Source organism: Streptopelia decaocto, assembly GCF_964273445.1.
Source record: "Streptopelia decaocto genome assembly, chromosome: 24".
Lineage (NCBI taxonomy): Eukaryota > Metazoa > Chordata > Aves > Columbiformes > Columbidae > Streptopelia > Streptopelia decaocto.
This window is the reverse complement of record NC_138679.1, coordinates 1,393,485-1,412,030: the sequence shown is the minus strand read 5'-3', so window position 1 is coordinate 1,412,030 and position 18,546 is coordinate 1,393,485. Positions and strand designations below refer to the sequence as shown.

The 18,546-nt window shown below is 66.0% G+C and overlaps 3 protein-coding genes across 3 annotated transcripts; 2 read left to right on the top strand and 1 right to left on the bottom strand.

Moving 5' to 3' along the window:
- Positions 1-2,714, top strand: TM6SF2 (transmembrane 6 superfamily member 2; the record flags this gene model as incomplete). The annotated part of the gene is made up of 10 exons (XM_082071883.1): positions 1-92; positions 555-661; positions 773-870; positions 1,074-1,177; positions 1,298-1,380; positions 1,464-1,588; positions 1,675-1,776; positions 1,881-1,973; positions 2,048-2,167; positions 2,514-2,714. The coding sequence occupies 10 exons, from the start codon at positions 1-3 to the stop codon at positions 2,712-2,714; spliced, it is 1,125 nt and encodes a 374-aa protein (XP_081928009.1).
- Positions 2,715-4,587: 1,873 nt separating this feature from the next.
- HAPLN4 (hyaluronan and proteoglycan link protein 4) lies at positions 4,588-7,384 on the top strand (the record flags this gene model as incomplete). Its single annotated transcript, XM_082072038.1, has 4 exons — positions 4,588-4,702; positions 5,021-5,383; positions 6,104-6,406; positions 7,047-7,384. The coding sequence occupies 4 exons, from the start codon at positions 4,588-4,590 to the stop codon at positions 7,382-7,384; spliced, it is 1,119 nt and encodes a 372-aa protein (XP_081928164.1).
- Positions 7,385-9,504: 2,120 nt separating this feature from the next.
- NCAN (neurocan) lies at positions 9,505-17,328 on the bottom strand (the record flags this gene model as incomplete). The annotated part of the gene is made up of 15 exons (XM_082072025.1): positions 9,505-9,695; positions 9,807-9,989; positions 10,524-10,668; positions 10,747-10,829; positions 10,929-11,087; positions 11,238-11,351; positions 11,573-11,689; positions 11,966-13,063; positions 13,149-13,308; positions 13,450-14,093; positions 14,426-14,719; positions 15,102-15,229; positions 15,306-15,480; positions 15,985-16,386; positions 17,256-17,328. The coding sequence occupies 15 exons, from the start codon at positions 17,326-17,328 to the stop codon at positions 9,505-9,507; spliced, it is 3,966 nt and encodes a 1,321-aa protein (XP_081928151.1).
- Between the last annotated feature and the right edge of the window lie 1,218 nt (positions 17,329-18,546).

Sequence of the window (18,546 nt, the reverse complement as noted above, 5' to 3'; positions counted from 1 at the left end):
ATGCAGCTCCCGGCCGTGCCGGGCGCCCTCGCCCCTTCCCTCCTCGCCATCCCTGTGGCCTTCGGCATCAATGGTGCGACCGCCCTGGCAGAGTGAGTTTGGGGACGGGATCTGGGGCTGGGACACGGCTCTGGGGTTGGAACACGGCTCTGGTGTTGGGACACGGCTCTGGGACACAGCTCTGGGGTTGGGACATGGGGCTTGGGTTGGGACATGGCTCTGGGACACAGCTCTGGGGTTGGGACATGGGGCTGGGACACGGCTCTGACGTTGGGACATGGGGCTTGGGTTGGGACATGGGGCTTGGTTTGGGACACGGCTCTGGGACACAGCTCTGAGGTTGGAACATGGGGCTGGGACACGGCTCTGACATTGGGACACGGCTCTGGGGTTGGGATGTAACTCTGGGCCACAGCTCTTGGCCATTCCCTTTCCTTTGGTGGAGACCTGTCAAAGTCATTGGGGGCAAAGGCTGTTTTACCTGGATCAGGGGAAATGGGGGTTCACCCTCCAGCTGTACCTGGGGTGTTTGAGCCTGTCCTGCTGTCCCACAGCAGCCCGCTGGCGCTGATGCTGACAGGGGTGCTGCTGCTCATCGGTCTCTGCTCCATCATCATCTTCTTAAGTGGAGGGAACCACTTCCAGGACCCCCTTTTCTGTGGTGAGTCCCCCCCGAGGTGTGGGATTGATCCCGGGCTGGGGCAGGGAGTGGAGAGCTGGGATTTGGGGGGGAGCCATGGGACCCTGTCCGAGCCGGCTCGCTCTGCCGCAGTGTTCGTGGTGTTCTCCTTCACCTCCATCGCCGACTTGATCATCTCGCTGGAGGAGGATGGCTTCATTTCTGGCTTCATGGAGATCTACGTCCGAGAGGTACCATCTCACCCCCCCGGGCTCCCGCACACCCCGGCCATGCAACCGGCAGCACCGCACACCGGGGTCAAGCACCAAAGCTGCTCCTGCTGCAGAGGGACCGTGCACGGGGCAGCCCCAGCTCCCGGGGCATCCTCTGGGGAGGGGGTGTGGGAAAGCAATTGCCCCCACCCCAAATGATCCTCCGTCCTCTGGGCGGGCAGGGCGAGCCCTACCTGCGCACGGCTCACGGCATCATGATCTGTTACTGGGACGGCATCGTCCACTACGGGCTCTACCTCGCCATGATCGCAGCCATCGGGCAGAGGTGAGTGGGGATGGCGGTGGGGACTGCTCAGAGGGTTTTGTGGGGGTGTAATGGTCCCGAATTTTGTGTGGAGGGGAGCTCGGAGCCTGGCGGAAGTGTCTGATCCCGATGTCTCTGCAGAAAGAGCTACAGGAACCTGGGTCTCTTCTGGCTGGGCTCGCTGATGATGAGCATCGTTGTCTTCCTGCTTGGGAACCTGATCGGTACGGGGGTGCCGAGGAGGGCTGCACATCCTGATCCCTCCGGTGGGTTTGCTCTGTGCCAACCCCATCTTCTCCTTCCCCAGGGAAATACAGCTCCGAGCTCAGCCCGTCCCTCCTGCTCAACCTGCCCTACATCCTCATCCCCGGCTGGGCTGGGCTGCGGCTGTTCCAGCAGCCCCGGGTCCTGCCGAGCCTCAGCCCCGACAAGGTGAGCTGGGCCAGGGGCTCTGATCTCCATCCCCGGGCTGGACCAGATGGTGCGGAGACGAAAAGGTGGTGTTTTCTCTCTCCCAGGTTGCAGAGGAGCAACGCAAGCGCCTGTACCAGCGGCCCCAGGACGTGGGGCTGGTCCTGGTCCTGCTCCTCACCGCCGCCTTCACCTTCTTCAGGGGGATGGTGAGTGCTGGGTCCCCACAGGATGGTCCCAGAGGGGCTGCGGGGGTCCTGGGGAGGGTGCATCTGCCCCGTGCCCCCCTCCCCTCCGCTCTCTGCATCCCCAGGTGGTTTTGGACTGTCCTGCCGATTCCTGCTTCAATTACATCTACCAGCACGAGCCGTACCTGCGTGACCCTGTCGCCTACCCCAAAGTGCAGGTGAGTGGGGTCGAGGGGGGCTGATGCCCCCTGTGCTGCTGGGGAGAGGGTGACCCTCTCCGTGTCCCCCACAGATGCTGATCTACATGTTCTACGTCCTCCCCTTCTTCTTCTTCTGCATCTACGGGCTGGTGCTGCCCGGCTGCTCCTGGCTGCCCGACTGGAGCCTGGTGTTTGCCGGTGCCGTGGCGCAGGTGAGAGCTGCCCCACCGTCCTGCCCTGGCTGCGGGGGACACGCTGGGACCCCGGTGCTGGGTTTCTGTCCCAAGCGGGGGACCAGGGCTGGGAGAACGGATCCGCGCCCGCAGCTGCATGTGGAGCAGTTCCCACCGCTGCTGCCCGATAATTACTTTGGCCTCAGTGGATCTTAATGGAGCCGGGGATGAATTTGACAGAAATAGGCTGGAGCGAGGTCTATAGATAGGATGGATGCGCCGGGTGTGCTCCTGCCAAACACCCTTTGGTGCCGGGTGGGCTGCATTGGGCCAGCCCATCACCACCCGATCCCACCATGTCACCCCCTGCCCTGTGTCCCCCCAGGCGCAGTTCTCCCACCTGGGCTCCTCGCTGCATTCCCGCACGCCCTTCCCCTACCAGACCCCTGAAGATGTCTGGTGGAGCTTCCTCCTCACCAACGTCCTCTACGCGCTGGGTCCCCAGCTGCTGGCCCTGCGCTGCCTGCGCTGCCCGGCGTTCTTCCTGCCCGCCACTCCTGCCAGCCTGCGCAAGAAACGCCAGTGACGTGTCCCGCCCGTCCCCGGGGGCTGCTGCCTGTCCCCCTCTGCAGCAACAGCCGGAGGAGGGACCTGGAGATGTCCCCAGGGATGCTCTGGTCCCCACCACGGGGTGCACTAGGGGGACCACGGGGTGCTCTGTGGGGGCATCGCCGCAGCCCACGCTCGGGGGGTCTCACTGGCAGGGGCTGTGGGAACCCAGATCCCCCTCCCGGCTGGTCCCTGGGGGCTGTGGGGAACCTGTCCCACCCCAGTGCTCCCTCTCACGCCGGAAGGAGCAGGAGCGGGGACCGCGCCGGGGAAATAGTGTTTACAAAATAAAGGACAGAGGTTACGGCTTCTGAACCCGTGTCCACGCTCTGGCCGGGGATGTCACCCCATGCCAGGAGATGGAGCCCCACGCCGGCCCCATCATCATCACCCACCGGGGTGTGGGGGATGCGGGGGCGCCTGCTGCCTGGGACGGGCAGGGAGGAGGGGGCCCGGGCGGGGGTGACCCTGCGTGGGCTGGGGTGCCCACAGATTGGGGTGCACACGGGTGGGGATGCACATGGGTGTGGGGGTGCTGGTGGAGGTTCGGGGCTGGCAGGGGGGTTTACCGGATAAAACTCCTTTTACGCCGCGGGTTCCCCGCCCACAGCCCGGGCAGGGTACCGTGGGTACCGGGGGCCGGTACCGGGCGGGCCGGTGACCTTGGCAAACCGGCGGCCCTGCGCAGCGCCGGGAGCCGGGGCAGGGCCGGGCCGAGCTCCCGGTGCCGCCCCCTGCGCGGAGCCGCACCGGCAGCACCGGCGGCACCGGGAGCGCTCCTGCGGCCGGACCCCCACCCGCCGGCAGGTACCGGCGCCCGCGGAGACACGGTGAGTGCGGAGCGATGCGGCGGCGGCTCCGCTCGCTGCGGTGCGGCCAAGGGGAGCCCGGACGGGACCCCCGGTACTGGCAGCCCGGGCGGGGGCTGCTCCCGGTGGGGCGGGAGGGGGACGGTGGTGGCCGGGCCGGTTCCCCCCTCCCCGCGCTGCGCCGCCCGTTCCCGGGCACCGGAGTCCCGCAGCCCCGGGGCTGCCGCCGCAGTGTCCCGCACTGCAACACCGCACCGGCCCCGCTCCCCCTGCCCCGAGCGGGTACCGGGACTCCTGGGGGGGCTTCCCGCCCTCCGACCCGGCACCGGGACACCCGGGGGGGCTGCTCTGCTCCCCCTGCCCCACCACCGGCAACCGGGACCCTAGGGGGGGCTTCCCGTCCTCCGACCGGGCATCGGGACCCCCGGGGATGCTGCCCCCTTCTCTTTCCCAGCACCGGTTACCGGGACACCCAGGGGGGCTGCCCTACTCTCCTCCCCCCGAACCGGGCACCGGGACCCCCGGGGGGGCTTCCCGCCCTCCAACCGGGCACTGGGATCCCCGCGGGGGCTGCTCCGCTCCCCCTGCCCCACAGCTGAGCCCCGGCTCCCCTTCCCCAGCCCCACGGGGGGTTCATTCCCACTGCGGGGGGCACACACACCCGGTCTGCCCGGCCTGGGCTCCGGGGCATCCCCGAGAACACGGGGCTCAGCCCCAGCCCGCGGTGGGGGGGATCACAGCTCCCCAGGGAGCTGGGGGGCTCTGGGACACGTTCCTCTTGGATGTCCCCAGGAAGGGGGAACAAGACCGGGGGGCTCCAGGGGGCTCCAGCCGGCACAGCCCCCTCCCGCGCCATCAGTTCAGTTTCCAGATGTGCCAGCGTTGCCATAAATAACTCACGAGATCCTGCGCGGCTGCCATGAAATATTCATCCCGGCTGTAACCGAGCGGGTGAAGCCGAGTTCAGCGCTGGCCGGGGGTCCCAGCGGGCGGGGGCTGCTCAGTGTGGGGAGACAATGAGTGTCTGTGCTGTCCCCTCAGATGCGTCCCCAAGGCCCCTGGGCCGCCGGCTCGGCAGCTCTGCTGCTCCTCGCTGTCCTCGCCGCTGACGCGCTGCTCAGCTCCCGGGGACACAAGAAAGTGGTGCATGTCATGGGTGAGTGGGGACGGGGGTCCGTGATGGGGGGCTGAGCTGGATCCCTGGGTCGGGATGTCCCACAGCCATTGGGCTGTTGGCTTTAATATCCACTAATGCATGGTTAGTGTCTTTGGGGTATCCATTGTGTCCCCCCTGTCCCGGCAAGGAGCTGCCCAACCCTCCTGGGGGTTTGCAAAGCCCCACAAGAAGGAAATTCCTCCCAAAAGTCATCTCCCCAGCCCGCCTTGTCCCTGCTGCGTGTCCTGCCCACGTGCCAGCTCTGCCTGGGCTGGAGGCAGAGGACAGGGACCCCCGTGAGCTTCATGTCCCTTGCAGAGGGTGACAGCGGGGCCGTGGTGGTGCAAACGGCCCCGGGGAAGGTGGTGACGCACCGCGGCGGCACCATCATCCTGCCCTGCCGCTACCACTATGATGTGTCCGCCCACGACCCGGCTGAGATCCGCCTCAAGTGGACCAAGGTGACGGAGCCGATGGCCTTCGTGGACGTGTTCGTGGCGCTGGGGAAGGCGCGGCGGGCGTTCGGCAGCTACCGCGGCCGCACGGCGCTGCAGGAGGACGGCGTCGGCGACGCCTCGCTCATCATCCGCAACGTCACCCTGCAAGACTACGGCCGCTACGAGTGCGAGGTCACCAACGAGCTGGAGGATGACACCGGCATGGTCAAGCTGGACCTCGAAGGTAGTGATGCAGAAGGATGGGGACAGGGAACAACCCTGGGTGTCCCCGTGTCCCACGTGGGACGGCCAGGACGCGGTTCCCGGTGCCACGTCCCTGAGCTGGGCTCGGTCCCATTTTTACGGCCAGTTGTTTTTCCTGGCGTGTGCCGTGGTTTATTGCCGCTGTTATTGGCTTTTATTGTTGCTCCAGGTTTACGGGCTGGCAGCTAATAAACGCTGGAGATAGATAGCAGGACGGCCTCGTAAACCACCAGGGGGACCGGGACGCGGCAGCGGTGCTGGTGCCACACGCAGCTCCAAACCCGCCGGGCCGGGCTGCTGCGGCTGGCCATGCTGGGAAAGGGGGAAAAGGGGGAAACCCTTTTTTGGGGGGTTCAGGGGGCACAGCAGCACTGGGACAGGATCGCTCTGGCAACACCGGTGCTCACTGAGAGCCCCACGTGGGCACCACTGATGTCCCCACGGCCCAGAGCAGCAGCTCCTGGAGCCTGGGGGTACCACGGGGGTCCCCACAGCCACAGGGTGGGGGGACTTTGAGATTCCTGAGCAAAGCCTGGAGCACCCAAACTCCTGGAGCTGAGCTGCCAGCGGCTCATCCCCACTGTGCTCTGCAGCTGCCCCCATTCCCCTATGCACCCACAACATCTGTTGGGTGCAGCTGCAAAATAAGGTGGGGGAGACCCCTTCGCACACCCCAACCTTCCTCTCCATCCCCTCCCAGGCGTGATCTTCCCCTACCACCCCCGCCTGGGTCGCTACACGCTGAACTTCCACGAGGCGCAGCAGGCGTGCCTGGAGCAGGACGGCATCCTGGCCTCGCACGACCAGCTGCACCAGGCCTGGCTGGAGGGGATGGACTGGTGCAACGCGGGCTGGCTGCAGGACGGCTCGGTGCAGTACCCCATCTCCCGCCCGCGCGAGGAGTGCGGCCGCAAGGACACCCCGGTGGGCGTCCGCAACTACGGCTACCGGCACAAGGAGAGCGAGCACTACGACGCCTTCTGCTTCACCTCCAACCTCAACGGTAACGGTTTGGGGGAAACTGAGGCACGGAGCACGCAGCTCCCCGTTTTGGCTGGGCGGGGTGTGGGGGGGTTTCCAACAGTGGTCTGGGAAGGGCAGGATGTGGTTTCTTGTGCCTTCCCTGGACACATCAAGAGGGGATTTGGTGCTGGGGACCAGGATCTGGCCCCATGACCCGGTTTTACCCGGTTTGGGCAGGAGGTAATTGCAGCAGCGAAGGGCCCAGGTGATGGATGAGGCCGGGGCCACACAAGACAGATGGGAGCCAGGGAGGGCTCCCGGGCTCTGTAAATTCCTCCCGGCTGGCAGGGCGGCGCGGGGGGGCTCTGCCGATGTTTATTTAATGGTGGCAGGCAGGATAAATAGCGGGTATAATCACCACGAGGAGCCATCACCACCGTGCAGCCCCCATAAATCTGCCTGCGCCACTGCGGTGGCTCCTCAGAGCCCACCCAGTTGTGTCCTCCAGCACCTCCCAAAAAACGTAAAGGTGGGGAGATATGTGGGGTTTGCACTGCTCAGCCCCATCTCTGCCCCATCCCACCCGCCGGGTACCGGTGCCATGCGGGATGCAGGATGCTACAGGGGGTCCAGGATGCTGCACCCGGCTCTCCAATCACCCTCGCTTTGTGCCCCCCAAGGCAAAGTCTACTTCTTGAAGACGTACCGCAAGCTGAGCTACGCCGAGGCGGTGCAGGCCTGCAAGAACAACGGGGCGGCCGTGGCCAAGGTGGGGCAGCTCTACGCCGCCTGGAAGATCCAGCTGCTGGACCGCTGCGAGGCCGGCTGGCTGGAGGACGGCAGCATCCGCTACCCCATCGTCAACCCCCGCGCCCGCTGCGGGGGCCGCGAGCCCGGCGTGCGCAACCTGGGCTTCCCCGACAAGAAGTATAAGCTTTTTGGGGTTTATTGCTTTAAAAAAGCCGGTGAGGCTACTCCGGAGAAGGCGCTGGGTGGGGGGAACGCCAATCGGGTGTGAGGCTCCCTCCACGCTGGGAGCGCCCCCAGATTTGGCTGGGGATTCCCGCTTTAGGTGTGGGGTTCCCCAGTGTCGCTGCCTTTGGGGATGCGGCAGCGTGGGGAGCTGCGGGCAGCCCCTGCGTTGGACTGGGAGAGGTGCCCACGCCGGCAGCTGCGGGCAGAGCCCGGTGCCGCTTGGGGAAACTGAGGCAGCGGGAAGGGAAGGACCTCAGTAGCCCGGCTGGGGGCCCGCGCCCGGGTCCAGGGCTGGCTCCCCAGCTTGTTGCTGTTATCGCTTATCAACCAGCATATTGCATGTGCTAACAGCCCCCCCAGAGCAAAGCTGGCTTGAGCCCCCTGTGTCCTCACCCTCCTGCCCGGGGTCCCCAGCTCCGCGCCGTCCCTGGGGCCACACGCAGCACTGAACCCCCCCGGGAGATGCCACAAGCAACCGGCATCATGGGACCTGCCATGGGCTCCCTCCTTGTCCCCAAAACCCCACCTTGGTGCTGGGCAAGGACTGGGGGCATCAGGCTTGGCTTTGTGCAACATGGGCAGCCAGGGGGGCACCCGCAGCTCCTCCAGCACCCGCATGTACCCATTTGCTGCCGGGTGAACCGGGTGGCCTCTTGCCGCGATCCCGGGGCTGCGGCAGCTCCTCGGCGCTTGGCTTGGTGCAGAAGCAGCCGGTGCTGGGAGCAGGGAGGTGCTGGGGGGGCACCGTCCCCTGCGCTCCCCCCTCGGCTCGAGGCTTCGTGCAGCCCTGGCGCTCGCTGGACGTAGATGAAATAAAAGCTTCGGCTGCTTTTTGAGAGCTGAGCCGGGCTCTCGTGTCTCCTTCACTGGTGCCACCCTCGAGGGGCATTTTGGGTGCAAGGGGACCCCGGGCTGCCCTGCACCGTGTGCTGCCCCCCTGCAGCTCTTCTGTGCCCCCCCATTCCAAGCCCTGGGGTCCCTGTGCCTGGAGCTGGGCACGTTTGGAGCATCCCAGCTGCAGCATCCACCAGCATCCCTGCGGGGTTATCGGGACCAGATCCAGGGCTGCAGCATCAGCAGAACCACCTCGGTGCTGGCAGTAACCGCGAACCACCACGGGGACAGCAGGACACGGTTGGGGACCCCAGCGTTCCCCACTCCAAAGGGGGGTCAGGGCTTCCTCCGTGCCCGGTGCAGCTGAGCACAGTCCATCCGTCACCTTTACTGATGATAATAACCAGCTGCTGGGATGTGACAGCACTTGGGGGGTGGCTGTGGGGACCACGGTTGCCAGCAGAGCCCCAGGCGGTGGCTGTCACAGGCTGATGAACAGTGGTCCCCAGCCAAGGGACCCTCCCCAGGCTCCCCGTGTCCCCCAAGCACAGGGGTCCCCAGGCTCACCGTGTCCCCCAAGCACAGGGGTCCCCAGGCTCCCCGTGTCCCCTGTCCCCAGGAAAGCACAGGGGTCCCCAGGCTCCCCGTGTCCCCTGTCCCCAGGAAAGCGCAGGGTCGGGGCTGCTCAACTGTTAAAAAAATTTATTAAAATGTCCAGCAGTACAGAAAGGCAGAGTCAGAAATGGCACAGGGAGGGGGGGGACAGGGAGGGGGTCGGGACACGGCGGTCACGTCGCAAACAGCAGAGATCAGAAAGCGCCGTACGCACACACACACACACACGCCAACTCCGACGGGGACCCAACAATGAACGGGAAGGGGGAAGAAATAAACCAACCCAAAACCGGGCGGCAAGGGGGGACATCGGCCCCAGTGGCATCGTCCCCCCCCACGCCGGGCAGGATCCCTGTGCCGACTGCAAGGACACTGGGGCAGGGGGATGGAGGAGGCTGCTAAAAAACCAGAGGCACCCCGAGCCAACGAGACACGCCGGCCGAGGTGGGAGATGAGGGGGGCTGGCAGATTCACCCCCAAATTTGGGGAGGGGGCCAGAGCCCAGCCCAGGAACAGCCCTCGCGCAGGGATGGGGGGTCCCTGTGTGGGGTTGGGGGGCTCGGCCCCAGGGCAGGGGGGCTGAGCGTGGGGCATGCGGGGAGGGCTGGGGACGCACACGCAGCCGCCCCCGCCGGATCCTATTCCCTACGGGGCGAAAGCCAAAGGGGGGTTATAAAAGAGAAGGGTGGGTGGGTGGGAAAGGGGTGGGAAATGTCACCGCATCCCGTCGGGGACCCTTGTGCTTCCTCGTCCCCCGGCTCTAGAAGTAGTGGCCCTCGTCCATGCCGTGCAGGCGCAGGTGCGGGCGGTGTTTTCGCCGCTCCTTGCGGGGTTTGTGGTGGTGGTGGTGACCGTGGGGGTGGCTGTGACGGTGGCGATGGTGACGCCGCGCTCGGTGCGACCGCCTGGCTAACGGGGGGGCAAGGGAGGGCACCCAGAGCGGGGTCAGCGACTGTGGCCCCTTAGACGAAGCCTTGACCCCCCCGCTTCCCACAATAACCCCCGTTCCCACTAACGTTTTGTGCAGAGGATTTTGGGCCGGTCCCACTTGCCGGTGACGTGGCACTTGATGGTGGGGATGTGGCGCTGGGTGAAGCCCTCGTGGCACTGGTAGCGCACGCTGGAGTGGATGCTGTACTTCTCCTTCTTCTTCCCCACCACGAAAGCGTTTGTCACCTCCGGGGGGGGCCCGCACAGCACTGGGGAGGGGGACAAACCCCTGTCACCCCCCGCCAGGCACTGAGAGGGGACAAGGGCACGGGGACACCCTGCCAATGCCAGCAGAGCGGTGGCGGTTGACTTGACAAGGGGCTCCTCCAGCGGTGAGGTGTTCCCCAGGATTTACTTCGTTAATTAATGGCCTTATCGGGGCGAGCGCATCGTTAAGATGCAGGAGGCGGGTGAGGGCTGCGCGCAACGAGCAGCTGGAGGTTAATCTAACTTTCAAGATAAGGAATGAGAACTTAATAGTTTTAATGGTGGCAAATTAAACAAATTAAAGTGGAGAGGGAAGAATTGATTGTGGGAGGAAAACAAAAAGGGAGAAATGGAGATTAAGGGCAACTGGTGGAGATTTGCGGGATGAGGGGCTGGGAGAGGGTTCTGAGGATGAGGAGGCGCCTGAGGATGAGGGATGGGGATGGGGACACGGGGAGCTGTGGGATGGGGATGCTGGGGGATGCAGGATGGGGGTCGCGGGGGCTGCGGGATGGGGACGTGGGGGCAGGTGGTACCTGTGCCCTTCTTGCAGATGTAGGGCAGGTTGTAGTTGCAGGGCACGTCGTTCCACTTGCCGATCTCGTGGGACACCAGCACCACACAGTCCTCGCCGCCCGCAAAGAAGTTGTCGGGCTGGTTCTCCCGCCAGTTCTCGTATTGCTGGTGGGACATGACGGGGTGAGACCCCCTGTGCGCCCCCCCCACACCCCGAGCCCACTGTACCCCCAAGGCTCTCACCAAGCCAGTGTTGTCGGTCCACTGGAAATCCTGCTCCACGATCCGGTCATTGAGCCCAATCCAGGTGTTTTCATGCCCAAAACCTATGGAGAGAAGCACCCACGGCTCGCACGGCGAAGGCGAGGAGCACCCAAGGGTGCTGATGCTTGGGGAGCCGGGGGGACGGGGAGTCGCGGCCGCACCGTTGATGAAGCCGTGCTCCTCCGGCGAGTGGATGCTGGTGAGGTGGCCGGCGCGGCGCCGGCAATCCCGCTCCGCGTCCTCCCAGGAGCGCCGGCGGGCAAAGTAGCGGTAACAGTGACCTTGGAACTTGTGCCAGTTGTGGTCGCAGCCCTCGGTGTCTGCGGGGATGTGGGGACGCTGAGGGGTCCCCAGCGCCCGCGGCTCCTGTGTCCCCTCCCCAGGTTGTCCCCAAAGGGACAGCAGCTGGGCGGTGTCCCCACGGGGGTCTCAGCCGCGGACGGGGGGACATCGGGGTCTGTGTTCCCCACCTTTCTCGCAGCGGCTGCCGCCGTAGCTGGGCAGGCAGAGGCACACGAAGGCGTTGACCTCGTCGATGCAGGTGCCGCCGTTCTGGCAGGGGCTGGACAGACAGTCGTCGATGTCTGCGGGGGACACGCCGGGAGCTGCGGGGGTGCGGGGACCCCTCCGCCACCACCTCCACCCCCCAGCCCACCATCCCCTCCACAGTGAGCAAGGGTGGGGGGATGGAGCAAGATTTAGACCCACAGCCCCATTCCCTCTGTGCCAGGGGTGGGGATGCTCAGGGCCCGATCCTGCCCTGGCACGGGGGGTGTCCCAGCATGGGGGGGCTCCGGGCACTCACCGATCTCGCAGTTCTCCCCGGTGAAGCCCGGGACGCAGCTGCAGCCGCAGACGGTGCCGTTGGCACGGGAGGTCCCGCCGTGCAGGCACGGGTTGGTCTGGCAGGGGTCGGCGGGGTCTATGGGGGCCACAGGAGCCCTGAGATGGGGTTGGGGGAGCACAGGGGACACCCACCCCCATCCCCACCGGGACCCAGCGCCTGGCCCTGCCCGGTGCTGCCGCACGTTAACCGCGAGGCCTTTTCCCCTGGCCAGGACCCCCTCGGGGGGTCAACCTCCAAGTCCTCCAGCCCCCCAGCCCCGTCCCCAGTGTCCCCGCTGCCCCATAACCCTGTCCCCCCGCACCCACCAGCTCTGGGTGCCCCCAGCACCCCGACCCCCCGCACCGTGCTCACCGTGCCGGCTGCCGTTCTTGGGGCCCCCCCACGCCAGCAGCTCCTCGCCGCTCCCGCTGTCCACATCCAGCAGCGGGGACCCCCCTGGCCCCCCCAGCTCCACCACCATAGAGGGCTCAAAGAGTGGCCCCGCACTCGGGGACTCAGGGGTCTCCAGCACCCATGGGTGGGGGGCAGTGGGTGACAGCCAGGGGCTGCGGGTGGCCGAGCTGGCGGGAGTGGGGGGCTCTTCTGCCTTCATCTCCCCAGACACACCATCATCCTCGTCCCCGGGGGCTGTGGGTGTATGGCTGGGGACATGCGGTGGGCTGGGGGGGGCCAGGAGATGTTCTGCTCCCCCCAGCTCCGGTGTAGAGTGGCTGGGGGGCTGGGGGGCCACGGGAGTGAAGCCTGTGGACCCCTCCTCAGCCACCGGCTCCAGCATCTCCACTGGCTGCTCGGTGACAGCCTGGGGGGGCACCTCACCAGCTGTGTGGGGAGGCGAAGGCGAGGGGACATCTCGTGCTGGGGGGGACATGGCTGAGCCCCTCCTGGCACCCCGGTCCCCGGGCAGCTGCTCGCGGCTGGGCTCATGGGGGGCTGTGGGGTTCAGCCCCGTCTGGGGCTGGGGAGCAGCTGCCCCCGTGGGGCTGGGGGAGGTGGGGAGCCCCACGGAGGTGACAGGCGGGTGGAAAAATGTCACCGCTTTCCTCTGCCTCTCCAATGAGCCATTGCCCGGGGCCCCGCTGCTGCCACCACCGTCACCGCGGGGCTGCAGGGACATCATGGGGCCCTCAGCCACCAGCGGGGCCGGGGGCAGGGGGGGCCGTGCAGGGACGGAGCCACCATCCTCCTGGGAGGGGGTGTCCCCGGAGAAGTCCTCAATGGCATCGGTGGGTGGCCGGGGGGAGTCCCCGCGGGCGCTGGGGACATGGGGCTGAGCCCCAGCTGTGGTGACATCCCGGTGGCCGAGAGCCGCGGGGGCAGGGGGGGATGGGGACAGCAGAGGGGGTGTCTGTGGGGGCCCCCCAGGATGGCGGGGGGCTGTGCGGGGGCTCCACCGCGGTGAATCCTTCTGTGGTGACGGCAACACCAGGGCAGTGGCCGGTGCCATCAGCTCTGCAAGAGAGGGCACAGTCAAGGGGTCCCCAAGCCACCTCACCCCCCCCTAGAATCCCCCAAACCACTTTTGGGCATCACTTACCAAGGCCGATCTCCTCCTCCACCGCATTGGAGGGCAGGTGGGCTCCCCCCGGCCAGGGGCTCTCGGTGCTGGGGATGCTCCATGTCTCCACCACGTTGGCTGCAGCCCCTGTCACCTCCAGCGCCAGGACGGGGGCCTGGGTGACTGTCCCCAGCGGGTCCTCAGCCACCATGGGGTCCCCAGTCATCACTGTGGGGTCCCCAGCTGCCACCGTGGGGTCCGCAGTCACCATGGGGTCCACAGCTGCCACTGTGGGGTCCTCAGCCACCATGGGGTCCCCAGTCATCACCATGGGGTCCCCAGTTGCCACCGTGGGGTCCCCAGCTGTCACCGCGGGGTCCCAGCTCTGCTTCTGCAGCTGGAAGTAGCGTCCATTCAGCCCGGCATAGCTGCTGCGCCTCGGGGTGCGGGTGCTGGCTGACGGGGTGCTGGGGGTCCCTGCTGCCATGCCAGGGACTGTCCCCAGCCCCGCTGAGGCGGTGACACGCTCTTGGGCTGGGCTTTGGGATTGCGGCACTGCCGGGGGCTCCTCGGGGTCTTCTCGCCCCGTTGGTGCTGGGCTGGCACTGGATGGATCCTGCCAGGAGCTCAGTGGCACCTGGTCCACCGCATTGAGAGCTTCATCCTCGCGGGGCCACGCTGGTGAGGAGCCCGTGGGGAGGGACAGGGACGTGCCGCCACCCACCGGCACGCGCGCCGGCGCAGTGCCAGGGAGGTCACCGCGCTGTGCCGTGGGGCTGCTGCTCGCCGGCCGCAGCTGCTCATCCTCATCCTCGCCCAGCCCCGGGCGCCCGGGTTGCGGCAGGAGGCCGGAGCGGTCCCGCTGGGTGTCCCCCGACGCGCCTGGGTCCTCGCCGTGCTCCACCAGCACGTTGTCACTGCCCAGCGGGTCGGGTGCGGGTGGCACCGGCTCCTCTGGCTCCCGCTGCCCTGTGGCCACGTGTGCTGCGGCGACACCACGAGCATCAGCCGTGCTGGCGGCCGTGGGACCAAGGGACAGGACAGGGACTTGGGGCACAAATAGGGACCCACATTTCCTCTTGGAGCTCAGTACCCAGCACCACATTCCCCAGGCTCGCACGGTGCCGGGGTGATGCATGGAGCTCGGCCCCCTCCCAACGCACCCTCTCCTCATTTATCTCATTAATTCCCCAATTAAATATTCATCTGCAGCAATTTTCCTGGCCGTGCCCACCGATTCCCAAGGGAAGAAGGGCCAGGGGCTGGTGGGGGATCTGGGGTGGGACACGGCACCGGCACCACAGCCGGTCCCTTACCTTTGTAGCAGTAGGCGTCGAATTTGGAGGCGGCGGAGGGGAAACCGGTGCGGTTGGGGAACTGGTAGAGGGTCCTGACACCAGAGGCTTCACCGCCACATTTCCTGCGCGGGAGCCTGATGGGGTAGCGGACGCTGCCGTCGGCCAGCCAGCCCGGGTCACACTGGTCCAGGCCATCGCGCCACGCCAGGTAGAGCTGCCCCGTGGTGGCTAACGAAGCCCCCTGGCTCCGGCAGTGCCGCCGGGCCCCCTGCCAGGTGAACCGTCCCGGCACCGCGGCATAGAACACCGTCCCTGCAAGACAGCAGAGCCCGTTGGGGATGGGAAGCTGAGACAGTCCTGGTGCTTGTTCCTGGGGAGCAGAGCCCGACCCCCCCGGCTCCAAGCTCCTTTCAGGCAGTTCAGAGATCAGAAGGTCTCCCCTCAGCTCCTGTTCTCCAGCTGAACCCCCAGATCCCTCAGCCGCTCCCATCACCCTTGTGCTCCAGCCCCTCGCCAGCTCCGTTCCCTCCTCTCAACTCGCTCCAGCACCTCAAGCTCTTCTTTGGTGTGAGTGGAGCTGCCCACGCTCCCAACCACAGCCACCTCCTTGGAGCGATGTCCCCTGCGCCCACCGATGTCCCCTGCGCCCACCCGCCCGGCCCGGCGCGCACCCAGCCATCGCGGCACCGCTTGCCTCGCAGCTCCCGGGCGTAGCAGTAAACATCGTACTGTTCCCCGGGCTCCCTTCGGCCATAGCTGCGGACGCCGGGGAGGCTGTTGCGGTCTCCGTAGCAGCCGGGCCGGGAGAGCGTGATGGGGTACCTGCGGAGAGGGGCACGGGGGGCTCTCAGCACCGCGCTGAGCCGTGCCCGGCCGGCAGCCCGTGCCGCACACCCACCGCACGCTCTGGTCGGCCAGCCAGCCAGCGTCGCAGTTGTCGTAGCCGTCCTCGAAGGCGGCCTGGAGGTGCTGGGGTGAAGCGATGACGGCAGAGTTGTCCAGGCAGGCGCGGCGGGCAGCGGGGAAGGTCAGCGCGTAGCGCTCGCCGGCCGGGCGGTAGTGGAAGACAACGCCTGGAAGGGCAGCAGATGGCACGGCTGGCACAGGGGCTGCACAGCTTGAAGAAGGTGCGGGGCTTGCACGGGGTCTAGGGGGTGCAGGGCTTGCATGGGGCGCATGAAGTGCGTGGGGTGTGCAGCCCGCATGGGGTGCATGGCTCACACTGTGTGCACAGCTTCTATAGGGTGCACAAGATATGTGGGGTGCATGGAGTGTATAAGGTGCACAGAGTGCATGAAGTACACGGGGTGTATGGCTTGCACGGGGTGCACAAGGAGCACAGGGTATGCAGCTCACGTGGCTTGTACAGGCTGCACAAGGTGCATGGGGTGCACACCTTGCACAGGCTGCACAAGTTGCATGGGGTGCACAGCTTGTATAGGCTGTACAAGATGCATAGGGTGCACACCTTGCACAGGGCGCCCAGCATGGACAAGGCGCACACCCCCAAGGGCACTCCACTGCCATACCCGCGACACCCCCGCAGCAATCCTAGCCTTGCCCCCCGCCCGGCTCACCCGTCACCTCCAGCGGCAGCAGGTCCTGCTCGTCGTCGATGCCGGCCACCACCTCGCAGCGGTACAGCCCGCCGTCGCTGGCACGGGCGCTGCGCAGCAGCAGCGTGGCATTGGCGCGGTCGCGGGGGTAACCGGGCAGCAACACCCGCCCCTCATAGGCTTTCACCACCTTCACCACGTTGTCCTTGGCCACCAGGATGGGGATGTCCTCCCTCTGGCCGGTGGCCGAGCGCACTTTGCTCCATTTGACGCGGGGAGGGTCGGGGGGCTCGTTGGGCCCCAGCGAGGCGGAGGGCTGGAGCAGGAAGAGGCAGGGGAGGGCCACGGGCTCCCCCAGCCCCACGCGCACAGCGCGGTGCTGCACCCGGTTGATGTGGATCACCTTCCCATCGTCCTGGGAGCCTGCAGGGAGAGGCGCCCAGATACCACGGGGATGGGCGGCGGGATGGCTGGGGGCATCACAGGGGTTTGGGGGCTCTGGACAGAGCACCCCTGAGCCCCCCCAAGGAAGACTATGAAGCAGGACAATGTGCAGCTTCCCCAGCCAGTGGCTGGAGAGCGACTTGACTGGTGAAATCTGCGCCTCCAGGGCTGAATCCCTGGAGTCCCCGACCCCCCCAGGATGCTACTGGGCTGCAGTCACTGCTCTGCACCCATGGGGACACCAGAACCCCCCTCCCCACCCGCAGAGCTGGACCCTCAGCTAGCGCCTCAGTCCCACCCAACAGCAGTGACACCAGTGGGAAATCCAGCCCCACACTGGGACAGCAATTGTGACCTTCTCCTCCTCCTCCCACACTAATCCAGTCCCAGCCCCCCAGCTCCGCAAATCCCCCAGCTCTCGGGAACTCTGGGGATGGCCACTAATCCCCGCCTGGCACCATCTCCCCCCAGCATCGCACCCCAAGCCCTTTGGACACGCAAACCCCCCCGTGCAGTGGGACAGCACAATGTCCCCACCCTGAGGGATGGGGGGGACAAGGGCTCTCCCGCTCAGGGACACGGCAAATCCCCGGGAGGCTCAGCTCTGCGGTGGGGAGGGGACCCAGTGGGATTAAGGATTTATGGTCAGCGGGGATCCCAGCACGGGGGGGATGTCCATGGTTGCCCAGGGGGCTTCTCCCTCACTAATCCCCCACAGCCCAGGGCAGGGAGGGATGGGGGGGCGGGGCGGCTGCTTATTATTCACCCTGACTATTTATTATGGCTGATATAGTTCATTATTTGCTGCTGTTTACTGTTATGGACTAATTAGCTCCGGCGGCACTTACCCAGGACGGCGATGGGGAGGAGGGAGAGCCCGAGCAGGAGCCAGAAGCCGGCATCCCCCATCACATGGACCATGCTTGACCTGCAATGGGAGCAGGGGGGTGGGACGCTGCTGCTTTCCACTCCTGGTGACACCCTCGGGCCATAAATCACCACGGGGAGAGCAGGATTAGCCCCAAAATGCCACCAGCCTGGAGGGACTTTGGTGTCACCCTCAGTGTGGGGTTGGGATGGAGGACACTGTGCCACCCATTGAGCCACTGATCCCCCAGCACATCCCAATGTGTCACCTGCCACCAGCCACAATAAGGGGTTTTTAAATCATAGAATTGTTTTGGTTGGAAAAGCCCCTTGAGCTCATAGAGTCCAACCATTACCCACCCCTGGCATTAACCCATGGCCCTAAGAACCTCATCTCCCTGTCTGTTCAACCCAGGGATGGTGACTCCACCACTGCCCTGATCTCTGGGCTCAGGGTCAGATAGATTGTCCAACTGTCCAACTGTCCAGCACAGGCGCAACCATCACCAGCACCCACCACACCCACCGCACCCATCACCAGCTCCCACCACACCCATCACCAGCTCCCACCACACCCACCACACACATAACCAGCACCCACCGCACCCATCACCAGCACCCACCACACCCACCACACACATAACCAGCACCCACCGCACCCATCACCAGCACCCACCACACCCACCACACACATAACCAGCACCCACCGCACCCATCACCAGCTCCCACCGCACCCATCACCAGCACCCACCACACCCACCACACACATAACCAGCACCCACCGCACCCATCACCAGCACCCACCGCACCCATCACCAGCACCCATCACCAGCACCCACCACACCCACCGCACCCATCACCAGCACCTGCTGCACCCACCACACCCATCACCGGCACCCACCACACCCATTGAGTCCCCTGGCCAGGACGGGGAGCTGGGGAGCACCCAGATTCTGGGGGGACACCAGCACCCCCGTCCCAGCTGCCCATAGCTGAGGCTTCAGCTCAGCCCACAGGTTCCCGCATCCCTGATGCTCCATTTTCCAGCCCTTGATTTCTCATTCTGTCCCTTCTGCTTTTATGGGACGAAAATAGAAAGAAACAGCAAAATGATGAGAAAAAAAGGAGACTCCCCGTGCTCAGTGCTGGAAATGGGCCTTTTCGGGGGTGCAAAACTGGGTTTTATCTTCTCTTTTCTAAAGAAGAAAGCATTTGCAGCCCCTTCCCTCCCACAGCAGCTCCACAGGGCTTTCCGCCTCCAACCCCCTGCAG